Source organism: Pelobates fuscus, chromosome 5 (assembly GCF_036172605.1).
Source record: "Pelobates fuscus isolate aPelFus1 chromosome 5, aPelFus1.pri, whole genome shotgun sequence".
In the NCBI taxonomy this organism is placed as follows: Eukaryota; Metazoa; Chordata; class Amphibia; order Anura; family Pelobatidae; genus Pelobates; species Pelobates fuscus.
Genome location: NC_086321.1, coordinates 270,208,872 through 270,222,434, shown reverse-complemented (window position 1 = coordinate 270,222,434; position 13,563 = coordinate 270,208,872). Strand labels below are relative to the sequence as shown.

The following is a 13,563-nucleotide window of genomic DNA, read 5'->3' as shown; positions in this document are numbered from 1 at the left end:
TGGTTTTCCATGCCTGCTCCTGTTGCGTGACACATATAGAAGCGCTCTTGGTTGCTTCCCAGATCTCCTGCCATTCGATTCCTTCCAGTTCCTCCCCCAGGTCCGTCTCCCATCTGTCAATGTACTTCAATCTACCCCATTCTTTAGTTTCCGTGCTGAGATGAGCATACAGAAGCGTAATCATTCCTTTGGGGGCAGATCCCTCTCTACATAGTCGCTCGTAAAAAGTAAACTATCCCTGGACTGCTACTTTAATACGGGGTCTTCTAGCGAAGTCCCTTATCTGGACATATGTAAAATAGTCTGCTGGAGTCAGGTGGGTATTTTGTTGGAGATCTTTAAAAGGTATGATATCCCCATCTCTATATAGTTGGTAAATCTGTTGTAACCCAGTCTTTTCTATATTTCGAAAGTTCCTAGGGGCCATACCAGGCGGAAACTCTCTATTTCCGAGTATCGGAGCCATAGGGGAGCGACCTTGTATGAACCCTACTTGATCAGCATGGATAAGTGAAGTCAGAAGCGGGTTCAGTCTGTCCGCCTGTATCTTAGCCAAGATCTTTAAGTCATGGTTGATCAACGATATAGGCCTGTAGTTTTCAGGTAGGAGCATGTCCTTCTCTGGTTTGGGCAACAGGACGATCGTGGCCAATGCCATCTCTGGCCCCAAACGCTCCCCTTGCCTTAAGTAGTAAAATAGTGTCACCAGTTGAGGTGCTAGCTCTTCCCTAAAGGCCTTGTAGTGTGTCCCATCTAATCCGTCCGGGCCCGGTGCCTTGTTTCCCTTCAGACTCGATATTGCTTTGTCAACCTCTTCCACACTGATTTCCGCAGCTAAGTTTTCCGCTGCCTCCCCCGTTATTTTGGTCATACCTAAACCGTCCAGGTATTGCAAGATGCCGTTTTCCTCTTGTCCCTCCTGGGCGTGCCCGTCCGGCGTGTGATTGTACAGGTGTTTGTAGAAATCTTCGAATACCTTCGCAATATCCGTCGGTTTCGTTTTTATCGTGCCATCAGCGTGTCTGATGGCCGTAATGTGGGGCCTGTTTTGCCTGGGCCGCAACGTCCTAGCCAGGAACGTATCCATTTTGTTGGCCTTATCAAAATATGTACGTTTGGACCACGTCATGGCCCGAGCTGTGTCATCAAGCAGAAGGGAACGGATGTTCCGCCTAACTGCCTCCAATCGACCGAGTAGCTCACTGTCCGGGGCAGATTGGTGTTTCTGTTCAAGGTTCCGTAGTTGTTTGAGTAAGGTTTCCAGTTGATGGTGCTTCAGCTTCTTCTTCCTCGTGGCCAGTTTGATCAGGTTCCCCCTTATCACAGCCTTATGCGCCGCCCATACTGTGCTAATGCTCACGTCCGGGGTGGTGTTTTCGACAAACTAATCTGTTATAGCCGTTCGAATGTTTTCCGTTATCAACGTATCCCTTAACAACGACGTAATTAGTCTCCAGGACCAAGGACTTGCCGTACATAGATTACCAAGAACGATAGAGACATCCGCATGGTCAGACCAGGAGATATTTCCAACCTCTGATCCCATGAGCCTGGATAAGCCTGTCGCGTTAACCAAGAAAAAGTCTATCCTGGAATAGGTTCCATGAGGGGCCGAGTAAAACGTATAATCTCGGTCTACTGGATGTTGTGCCCTCCAAACATCAACCAAACCCGTATCTGCCATAAAAGCCTTAAGCAGACGGTCTTGCCCCCCCCTTCCCTGCGACCTCGGGCCTCCATCTCTTGAGCTTCTATCCATCGCCGGACACGGGGCGGCATTAAAATCTCCTCCCATGAGGCAATGCGGCAACCTTTCCTCGTAACATAGTCCAGAATCCAGCGTCCGGTTGATTCGGGGCATATATATTAATCAAATGAATGATGTGGGAGTGTAAGGTTCCCGATACGATAATGTATCATCCCTCTGGATCCACATCCTGGGCCGACATCTGGAAGGGGCAAGAGCATTTAATAACTATGGCCACTCCATTCCGTTTACGATGTGATCTAGCTTCAAATTAGCCCGTATATACATGATCTCTTAATCGAAAAGTAGCCTGTTTGGGGAGGTGGATCTCTTGTAAGTAATCTATGTCCGAGTTCATCCTTTTCAAGGCCCTAAACATAAGACGTCTCTTGTTTGGAGCGTTAAGGCCCTTAACATTCAGAGTGGTAAGTTTAATCGCCATCCTGTAGTATGTTGAACTCTGCTGAAACTGCTTTGCCCTTGCCTGTATTAGTAAATGCTATTCGGGCATTAGAGCTACTCTATGGAACTAACCACTCGTTCGCCACCCCCTTAGCCCAAGAAATGAAGGATACAGGGAGGAAAGGTAAAGAGAAAAAAAGAAAAAGGAAAGAAAAGAATAACAAAAAAGGCATCTGGATTCTGTCCGATGCGATGAAAATTCTGGTCTTATTACACGCCAGAAAATAGTGGGTAGCGTGCGCCCACTTCCCCCTCACGATCAACGCGCGGAGGGAACTGAGGATCCCTAAAGCCCCGCCTCCCACGCGCCCTAGATATTCTACGGAGACCTCCAGAATTCACTGCTAGCTATCCCCGTATCCGTCCCGGTCCCTCGCTTCGGTGGAAACTACTGCGGTGACCATAGTGTCCTGGGCAACCAAAATTGGAGTCCCATCTCTTTACCCTCCCCAGTCAATTAGTAAGGAAACACACCCTGTCCCCGACCAGACCCCACCTACCCCACTAGAGTCATTGGATGATACCCCTTCCAACTCAAAATCAATGGGGACTCATCAGAAGACTCCTACCCACCGCTCTATCTTCGCCCAAATGGGCGGTGAATTCACCATGTGTCAGCAGTATGTATCCCTTCCTTAATACCAATCAGTCAGTGGGCTAAGGCGTAAAGTAAGCGAGGGGAGTCTAAGTTTCGAGGCCACAGGAGGGCATCTGGTATAGAGGAGGTGTAAAAAGGACCCCATGCCATCCCCCTATTTAGACTACTAACTGAACACACCTACCTCAACCTTGGGGGAACTCCACCCCCCCCCCCCCCCGCTGGGACAGGCGAAGCTACAGAGGCATAGTTAGGTTACGTACCCGTATATAACCACATGGCGTAGACCGGTGACCTCCTGCGCTTTACAAGCTTTGTCATCTTAATGCATTCAGGTATAAATGTAAAAGAGAACATGAAAATACGAATCATACAATATATATTAATTTAAGCACTGAGATAAGCAATACACCAAACGTGGTAAACGTACCATTAACCCGCCCAGCTAAGGGTAGCCCAGAGTTCCCGTAGGGCTCGGAAATATAACACCTTGATGTCGGTTGGTTGGGTACACGACTTGGGGCATTGAGTTCTAAAATAACGTAAATTGTGCGTCGTGATTAGGGACGTAATCAGTAATATTTCTCTTTGTCCTGTTTTTTTGGGGTGTTTAATTTTGTTGTTTGTATCTTATTGTATTTCTTTGTCTTATGTATGTCCCTGTTTACCCCTTTTTTTTGTTGTTGTCTTGTTTGTGCTTAACCGTGTTACATTAACATGTGCCACCCCAGGCCCTCCCCCCGCGTACCGATGGCTCTATAATTTGCGTTTTCGTGGTAGTTATGCGGTGGTCGCCTTTCGAGACTCACAGGGGAGAATAGAACTCCAGCATCAACAGAGGTGTAACATATCTTGTTAGGTCACCCTTCGTTTCTTACGTCCTTACTCCCTTCCGCTAGTGTTCCCCCCCACCCCCTAGAGATACTAAATACGAGATATATTCATCCGCCCTCCCTCTCAAAACGTAGAGAATATCAACAAAATATACATTTTCGTTTGTAGTATTTTTGTTTGGTCGTTTTTTTTTTGTTTTCTTTTTTTTTTTTTTTTTTTTGTTGTTACCTTATAGTTTTTTTTTTTTAGGGCCTTTTATGTGTATTTTCTTCCAAACATTACCGTCCGTCTCCATTCCCCCTGGGGGCGCAGGCATCCCACGCCACCGCACCGCGGAACAAATTCTGCGGCTATGTTACCAGATGAATAGATGGAGGGGCCAATAAGAGCCCTCGCAGCTGCAGTCAGGGGAAAAAAGGCGCCCCCCAGTGGGGAACAGAGACATCAAAGACGAATCAACCAACATTGAACAAAAAAAAAGATGTTCTAACAGACCCGGAAGGGCACATCAGGCTCCACTCGTGCTGGAAGCTCTTCACCAAGGGAGTTATGCCAGATGCCAGGCAAAGGTGCACCGCTATGGGAGAGCAGGCAAGTACTATACCCCTTCCCCCTCCCAAACCAGCGAAAAAGTTAAGCCCTCGTGTCCTGGTCAATTCCCCCCTTGTTGGTGGTGCAGGACAGGGGCTCCCTGCCGCCCCCGTGCAACGGGAGTGGGAGACCCCCCACAGCCCCAAGCGACAGGCATAACGGTGAGGCCAGGAGGGAGATACTCAAGAAAAAAACATGGTCCCATACCCGCAACGTGGGGCCCTACCCCGTCCCCCACCACCAAAAAAAGGAAGGAGATAGACATCAACCTCCCACAGGCCCTACGCCATGAGGGCATAGAAAACGAGGGGTCACCTGCGGCAACATAATACGATACCATCTGCAGCTATCGGCGTCCTCTCGGTCCCTTTCCCCGCCACTCCGAGTGCAACTGAGGAAGATCCTCCGGGTACATCGCCACGCTGGGAAGATCAGAAGGCGGTTGTATGACAAGGCCGCTAAGCAGACGGTTGGGGTCTCCTCCCGGTGTAAGAATATGTGCCCGGTCTCCACGGAACACCATTAACTTGAAGGGGAATCCCCACGCATATTTAATGCCAGCATTTCGTAGGGCTTCAGTGATGGGCCGCCAGTCCCTTCTCCGTTGTAGTGTGGAGGGGGCTAAGTCATGGTAGAGGGAAACCACCTTACCGGCGTACCTTATGGGCACCTCGCGGCTCTTCTTCATAAGAGCTTCCTTAGTGCGATAGTATAGGAAGCGGATTATGACGTCTCGTGGGGAATTGGTGTCGTTCCTTGGACCTCTTAAGGCCCTGTGAGCCCTCTCCATGTGCCAGTGTTCCTCCGGTACGTGCGGGAGCAGTGGCTTCAGGATGGTGAGTATAAGCCCCTGTAGGTCCTCATCGGTGCCCTCTGGCAGGCCTCTCAGGCGAATATTGTTTCTCCTGGACCGGTTAGCCATATCTTCAAAGGCGAGGTCCATGCCCACCATGTGTGCCGACATGCTGTTTACCCTCTCCACAACAGCATTATGGGCTTGCGTCGAGGCCTCCACGCGGTCCTCAAGTTTCGCAGTACGTTCTCCCAGGGCCCCGATCTCGGCCTGGAGAACTGCTGTAGATTTTGCAATTTCGCCCGCGAGAAAGGCCCTCACCTCCGCCAACTTTGCAAGGACTGTGTCCCGATCATCAGGGGACGTCTCCCTATCCGCACGAGGTGAAGCTTGCGGGGTTGAGCCAGCGCCATCTTGGGTCCCCATGCGGCCCTGTTTCTGCGCCGACATGAGGTCAAGAACCGTGCCTCCAGAGTCGGTGCCCCTCTTCGGCTGTTTCTTAGGGAGCCTCTTCTCCATTTCAGGAGCCTCCTTGGGGTAATTATTGAAGAAAAAGGTTGCTTTTGTTAGCTTTTAGGGCAACCACGTCTAGTCTCATCGACGGTCAGACCACGCCCCCTTCTTGAAATTATGGCATTTTTAACACAAATTTTACAGTTTAATAATACCTTACAGGCATATAATCATACAAAAACACCAATAAATAAAATGTAAATGAAATTAAAATATAACTTCACTTCACCTGTCAGCTTTGTTTGCTGACAGAATGGAGCGGTTTGCTGACAGAATGGAGCTCTGTTCACTTTGTCTAGTACTAGGAGACCGATTCGTCATAACAACGAGGTTAATGCTGTGGGATTTTGTTCTAAACATTTTTTTCTCAAATACTTTGTTTGAATACCGAATTGTTCGAGTAAGGGAGCGTTTCAGAAGCGAGGTTCCACTGTAATGCTAATGGAAAGGTAGGTGGTGGTAATAATGACAGTGGGTGAGCTACTTGTGGCACTGGCAGCAGATGATGTTAACAACTGTCTTGATTGGATGCATTGTTTCAAAAGCAGATAGAGATGGACTTAGAGAAGGTGAAGAAGATACAGGAGGACAGTACACACTAGTTGGAGTAAATAGTGGACTGCAGCGTCTTGTAATTCCTCTGGCTCATAGTCAAGCTTCTCCTGGATCAAATGTAAATAAACTATGTCTGCATTGAGGGGTGGAAATAGGGATATCCACTACATTTATGATGACCACGGTCGTTACCAGGCTTTGGAGACACTACTTCAGTACTCTTGACTCTGCACCAAACAAACTCCATGTAGCAGTCAGATTAACGTGTTTGGGTTGCTCTGGTTTGAGCTGGCTGACTGAGTCTCTCTGATCCATAAGAGACCCATAGTCTTTGGGCAAAAGGCTAGCTCTCATGCTCCTCCACAAGCCCTCTAGTCTTGTCACAACATGTGTGAGGTGATAAGGAAGTGGTAGCATAAATTTTAAGGAAGAGAACTGACTATAAGAATTTCAAGCAGTTATTGTTGTAGCTATGCAATTTAGAAAGTGAGGGTAATGGCCCTCATTTAAAAGGTTACTCCAAGTGCCATGACCACTTCAGGGATTTGAAGTGGATATGGTTTTGGAGCCTGTATGTGCAGAATTCCAGGCTAATGTCAGCTCTGTGCTTATTGGATGTCTGTTGTCAGCGCACACAGTATGTTGGTATCTGTTCATATATGTATCTGTTCATATATGATAAAGACCTTTTTCATTTTTTTTGTTACTGACTCATCCAATACATTAATCCCCACTTTCATAGATCCCAACCCTCAGTGACCCACATGCCTCAATAAGGTGTTTATTTTGTCTGTTTATACTAAAAGTAATCTTTGAGAGCCAAGAGTCAGTCAGAGCTCAATTATATAAAAAGGTTTCACATTGTGGGGCATGATTGGGCCATATGAGTTGTCTCACTGTGTTCTTTACTAACACAACGCAATGCAATATATAACGTATTTCATGCTGCAATAGAATGTCAATAGAAGGCAGGGTGGTACCTCAAGTGACATATATAGTGGCTAACCCACAAAGAGTCTGAGGCCATTTCTGGTGTCTGTACAAGCTATTTACCTAGTTTCACTTCAAATAAACGAAATACTTTCTGTATCGATTTTGCACACAATGACCAGCAACTTCTTCTTGCTTAAAACCTGACTAAAATGCATATAAAACGTTGCTGTATGTATGTGAAAGTTTGCAGTTTAGATGTGCAGTCCTGGTTACCTGATTTTTCCCTTCCACTCATTCCCCGCTGTCGGGTAGCAATTGTTTCGGTCTCTGGTAAGATGACTGATCACTTCCCACTTACTGTTTATATAGTATACAAGATTTGCTGACAGTTTTTTTGTTTTTGTGAATGTTTACTTTTGCCTTTGTTTTCTGTGACATTGCTGTGACTTGTGCAACCTAGTCTCTGTTTAGACTAATGTTTTCTAATTATTCTATACTTATCCTCATTTTATCGAGCAAGGATTCATCATATACCTCTTCTGCTCTCTCTTTCTCAAGCCCAAGCTAAAATGTCCCCCTCAGCCCCTACCCTACACCTGTGGATTGGAGCTGGAGTGAACAAAGTCGTATCCCCCCCAATACGTATTTTATAGTCCCCATAAGACAATTTAGTGTTTATATTTTATAGCCCCCAGTACCAATGTGTGAGGGTCAAGGGAGACACCATGTTACTTTTAAATATGGCTTCTGGCTAGCAAGCACCGCCCAGCCACAACATTGGTTAACTCTTGCACTGCCAAACATCTTTAACTATTGGCATGCTGGCTACTACCGCTACCAGTGGGCAAATAGTACTGATTTTTTTTTCCTCAATTCTTTTTATTGTGCATTTTCTAAAAAATAACAAAAAAATATACATTACACTACCACAATATATATAATTGACATATACATATTATATTCCTTCATTCATCCTACATTCATACCAAAGGACACCTTGGTCCACCGCCAGGGTAGACCAATACCCGATCCTGTCAACGAGAGTCTCTATCCTTGTCCATATCCAGAAGAGAAGAGAAAAAGAGAAACATGAATCACCTAACCAACTAGGCCATCTTTAAAGCGGCACTGTCATGCCGAATCCCGTTTTTTTTTTAACCCCCCTCCCGCCTCCACTACATCCAATTGCCCCTAAATGCCCCTAAGCCCCCCAGATTACCTATTTTTAAATCTGTATCTTCTGCCCCGATCTTTATTCAGGGCGCCGCCATCTTTGTGTGGGTAGGTGAAGTCCCTATGGGACACGTCATCTACCCACACTACACAGACTGTGAGATTCCCGCACATGCCCAGTGAAACACCTGGACATGCGAACGGGAATTTCACCTATTCATTCATTCATCAGACAGACGAATGAATGAATAGAAAAAATCAGACGAACAAACTGACACTGAGTATCAGTGTTCGTTTGTTCGATCAGTTTATTACAAGGAGGGAGCTACCGACGAGCAGCTCCCTCCTTGTAATATGTAAAGACAGAAGCGGTGGGGAGCTGTGCTCCCCACCACTTCATAAGCCCCCCAGGTCCCCCCCTCACTCTATGGGGGTCAATATGACCCCCATAATAGCACAAGGGAGATTAAAATCTCCCCAATGCCCCTACTCGCTATACCGCGAGTAGGGGCATGTCCACTAAACAGTGAGCAGCCTGTGGCTGCTCACTGTAAAAACATAAATGGTAATAAGGGGGGGGGGGACCTACTGTCCTCCCCCCTGGCCCCCACCCCTGCGCGGTGGGTGGGGGCACTAATAAAATAATAAGGGGGGGGGACCTACTGTCCTCCCCCCCGGCCCCCACCCCTGCGCGGTGGGTGGGGGCCCTAATAAAACAATAAGGGGGGGGACCTACTGTCCTCCCCCCCCCGGACCCCACCCCTGCGCGGTGGGTGGGGGCCCTAATAAAACAATAAGGGGGGGGACCTACTGTCCTCCCCCCCGGCCCCCACCCCTGCGCGGTGGGTGGGGGCCCTAATAAAATAATAAGGGGGGGGGACCTACTGTCCTCCCCCCCGGGCCCCACCCCTGCGCGGTGGGTGGGGGCCCTAATAAAATAATAAGGGGGGGGGACCTACTGTCCTCCCCCCCGGCCCCCACCCCTGCGCGGTGGGTGGGGGCCCTAATAAAATAATAAGGGGGGGGGACCTACCGTCCTCCCCCCCCTGGCCCCCACCCCTGAGCGGTGGGTGGGGGCCCTAAATAAAGATATGGGGGGGGACCTACTGTCCTCCCCCCTGGCCCCCACCCCTGCGCGGTGGGTGGGGGCCCTAATAAAATAATAGGGGGGGGACCTACTGTCCTCCCCCCCCTGGCCCCCACCCCTGAGCGGTGGGTGGGGGCCCTAAATGAACCCCCCCCCCCCCCATCAAGGTGACTAGGGGTCCCAAGCCCCTAGTCACCCCCCACCCCCAAAACATTCTAACCCCTACCTACCCCCCTCACCCTAAAAATAGTGAGGGGGGAATAAAATAACTAACCTGTAAAAAAAATAATTAAACTTACCATTTGACGTCTTCTTTTTTCTAAATTCTTCTTTCTTCAGCCCCCAAAAAGGCCAAATAAAAATCCATCATACCCGTCGCACTTTAAAAAAAACAAAAAAAATTAATCCATGTTCACCCATGGAGGGCACGCCGCGTACTGAGCTCCGCAGGGCGGGTCAAGGCTTATATAGCCTTGCCCCGCCCTGCAATTAGGCTTAGAACACACTGATTGGTTGGTTTAAGCCAATCAGAGTGCTCTGTGTCATTTTACAAGCGTGGGAAAATTCCAAAGAACTTTCCCACGCTTGTAAAATGACACAGAGCACTGTGATAGGATGGTTTTCAAGCCATCCAATCACAGTAGGTCCCCCCCCATCTTTAACCCCCGCGCGGGGGGGGGGGGTTATTAGGTGTTTTTTTGTTTTTTTTACAGTGAGCAGCCACAGGCTGCTCACTGCTTACTAGACATGCCCCTACTCGCGGTATAGCGAGTAGGGGCATATTATTTACTAATACTAAGTAATCTTTACTTAGTATTAGTACATTTGGCTTCAAGACCAATTCAGGTCTTTCAGCCTTTTAGTAGATAGCTCCCTGATACCGTGGGAATTAGGGAGTTATCTACTAAGCGGCTGCAAGATGCAGCCACAGCAATGAATAGGATCGGAGTTTCATTCATTAGAATGAAATTCCGATCCGAACAAAGTACCGAATTGCATCCTAACACCAATGGAGAAACTCTTCTCATTCTGTTAGGATGCAATTCGGCAGTTTTGCCGGCGTTCTGTCTAAGTGACAGGACTTTCGGCAATACTGACAGGAAGTATTGTGGGAACTGGGAGGAAAGCTAGGGATCATGGGAAAATTGCTCTGACCAGCGGAAATGAAGCACACTTTGCTCCTCCGCTGGTCAGAGCTGGTCAAGCGGAGGAATCCTCCATAAGACAGAGTCCCTACTTTGTCTTATGATTTTAAAGAAAACTAAAGAAGAATGGAAGAAAAGAAGAACAGATCCCGAGAGAGGGGGAGAAGAGGAAGAGATTGAGGAAAGGTAAGTTCGGCATGACAGTGCCGCTTTAATCACTTTATTTAAACCTGTTTCCCATTTCTCCAATAACTCAGATGTCTCTTTTAAAAATGTAATATAACCCTTTTCCATTTTTAATTGGAATAATACTTGAGTGCACAATTGAGAGATAGTAAACTCATTTCCTCCTTTCCAATTTCTTGGGTTATCAGAAACTGGTCCATCTGCTTCAATTCTGTCCATTGTAATTGTAATAACATTACTACAGGAGTCTTTGGGAATTTAACCTCACATAATCTAAATATAATATTTTGAGCCCAGTACCATATTTCCGAAAAACCTTTGTACAGGTCCACCACATATGAACATAACTACCAGTAGCATGGAGTCATGTACCATAAATGAATCACTTTAAAGTGGGTGTCTATAAGAGAAAGTGAGTGAATATATTTATTTTTTTATTTTAGAACTGGAAGATATCCACTCGTTTTAGTCTAGCATTATCATTAAATATTTCTCCCATTTTTTTATGGCTAGTAGTGAACGACAATTTTGGAATGTGTATCCTATTCGATGCATTTGGACCTGAATTTGCTTAAAATCTGTGCTTTGTTCATTTTCACATCTTATAAAATAATAACCAAAACCAAACACTTATTTTAAACCAGGCACTAAATGCCAAATAGGGCAGATTCCATCAGGAGGACCAAATTCCAACAGGATTTGGTATTAGTAAGTGTGACAATTACCATTCTGATCAGAATCACGTTATTTTCACTGAGCTTTGTTCGTCTGGACAAATTCAGTGTTCTACGACTATTACTATGTGAACCATTGCTGTGCTTTGTATACATTTTCCTTTTTTCTGTCTCATAGGTAAAAATGTAAATGTTTTACATGTTTACTTTTAAATCTTGTGATAACTTTTTTTATCAGCGAATTTTGTTTTGTTTTCTTCTTTTTATTGGTGGACACTAAATTAACCAGAATTCTCAAGGGCAGATAATCCCTGCACAATGCCCTTGGGCCAGTAAGGCAGGGTTTGTCAAACCTCCAGAGGCAGACAGTCAGGGGTCTTAAAATGTTACTGCTGGCTTTTTTGGGGAGTATTTTATAGAAAATAAAACAACTAGCTGTTCAAACTGTACAAAGTGTACAAATGAAAAAAGTACTTACTTTATTCATAATAAAGTGTAAATAAATTTGAAATGTCAGCGCTATAAAATGTCATGTTTATAGCGCTGACATTTCTTTTAATTCATTGTTATTTCATTTTAGGGCAGCTTACCAAGGTGTTTTAATGTCATAAATTATGCTTACGTTTCTTATATTGTATATTATTTGTGTTAATTGATCATTGCACTTTCTTATTTTCAGTTTTACAATAAAGGATAAATGCCAGTATTGTTTTCAAACGCTGCAGTCCCATAAATTCTCATAACATAACTTTTCGTGTCACATCCAACTCCACCAGACCACAAGACACACAATAAATGAAACAAATTATACGTAATGGCAAATTATAACCAACTATTGTAACCTTTTCAGACAACTGAAGTGCCAGATGTGTCCAGTATTCAGTTCACTTACACCTCTGCCATGTAAGTTTTATTTTTACTCTTATGAAATATTTTGTATAATTTTCTAGTGATATAACAAAAAAGGTCCACACCTTGTTGAATCTAATCTGCCATCACTATATATATATATATATATATATATATATATATATATATATATATATTTTTTTTTATTTTTTTATTTTTTTTTAAATGTTAATTGTGCATCCTGTGGACCACTGAAGATGGATGAGGCATGAAAAGTTCTGCTTACTTTATTCATCATGTTTTTTAAACGATAACACATCCTCCCAGGTATCCCTGTATTAGAGACACCTAGAGATACTGCCATCTCTATGTAGTTCACATTAAAATAAATGAACACGGATGCCTGGCAACCTGTTGTCTTTGCGGTAGCCCCACCCTCCTTATAAATATGAATTTGCTTGCCCTGGGGAGGTTCCTATTCTTGGCTGCATGCTTCCTTAATCACACAAAGGAAGGGATCAGAGCCCTCTGCCTCCACTCATTATAGTCCTGCTGTCCGTAGAACGTGGAAGATTCTCGCTGCATTCTATCTGCCCATGCAGAGGTGGCTGTCCCTCCTGGTAGCCCCTAATTCGCGCTGAGTCCTCCAGGAGATAAAGCAGCACTTGTCATGATTTATGAATGAATGTGACTGCTTGATTGTGCAGGAGCTGCAAGGGGATACTACAGCTAAGCGTGGCTTCACAGCACAACAGCAAGAGGAGAGGATCAATTGTATCATCCTGCAGGGAGTGAGCCAGAGGGAGAGCGGACAGGAGCGAGGAGAGAGGGAGGAGGAGGGCTGCTATCTGATCACTGCAGCAGCGAGCTCTACATAGCAGGACAGCTGGGTGCACCTGACAATATCCGCATGACTATTGGAAAGGTAGGACACCTTCAACCTCCCACAAAGTGACTTCAGATCCCCCTGGTACCTTGCCTACAGACTGGCATAGGCTGGCTCCTGGCACCTAATTAATGATCTAATTCTTCTCTGTTTGGGAGGGTACATTGTGGCCCTGGAAATAAATAGATGGATGACTTAGTGATGCTTTAAATGTTATGACATACCGGTAGCTACTCTTTTTATGATGTCTGCATTGTAGAATGTAACTCTGCTCACAGAGAGCTGTGGTATACTATGGTGGAAGGTGCATTTGGTTTTACAAGCTAATGCCCCCCCCCCCCTGTTTAGTAAGAACAGAAAAGACACATAACTAGTTGGATGCCTGGCTGCACTGCCCAATATAAAGGAATGCTTCCTTTCAGAGGTGTAAAGAAATGTTTGCTGCATCAGACTGAAACCCAACTTTCACATGCATGCTTTTTACCAGTGGTTAATCCTCCCACAGCCCCTCCTCCCATAGCACCTCCCCAAAGAGAT

At 45.8% G+C, this 13,563-nt stretch overlaps 1 protein-coding gene across 1 annotated transcript in view; it reads left to right on the top strand.

The window, feature by feature from the left end:
• The first annotated feature begins 12,650 nt into the window (after positions 1–12,650).
• CORO2A (coronin 2A) overlaps positions 12,651–13,563 on the top strand; it is a 197,608-nt gene continuing 196,695 nt past the window's right edge. Inside the window, exon 1 of the mRNA XM_063455291.1 lies at positions 12,651–13,065. Within this exon, the coding sequence (XP_063311361.1) occupies positions 13,051–13,065 (15 nt within the window). The 5' untranslated portion in view covers positions 12,651–13,050. The remainder of the gene's footprint in view (positions 13,066–13,563) is intronic.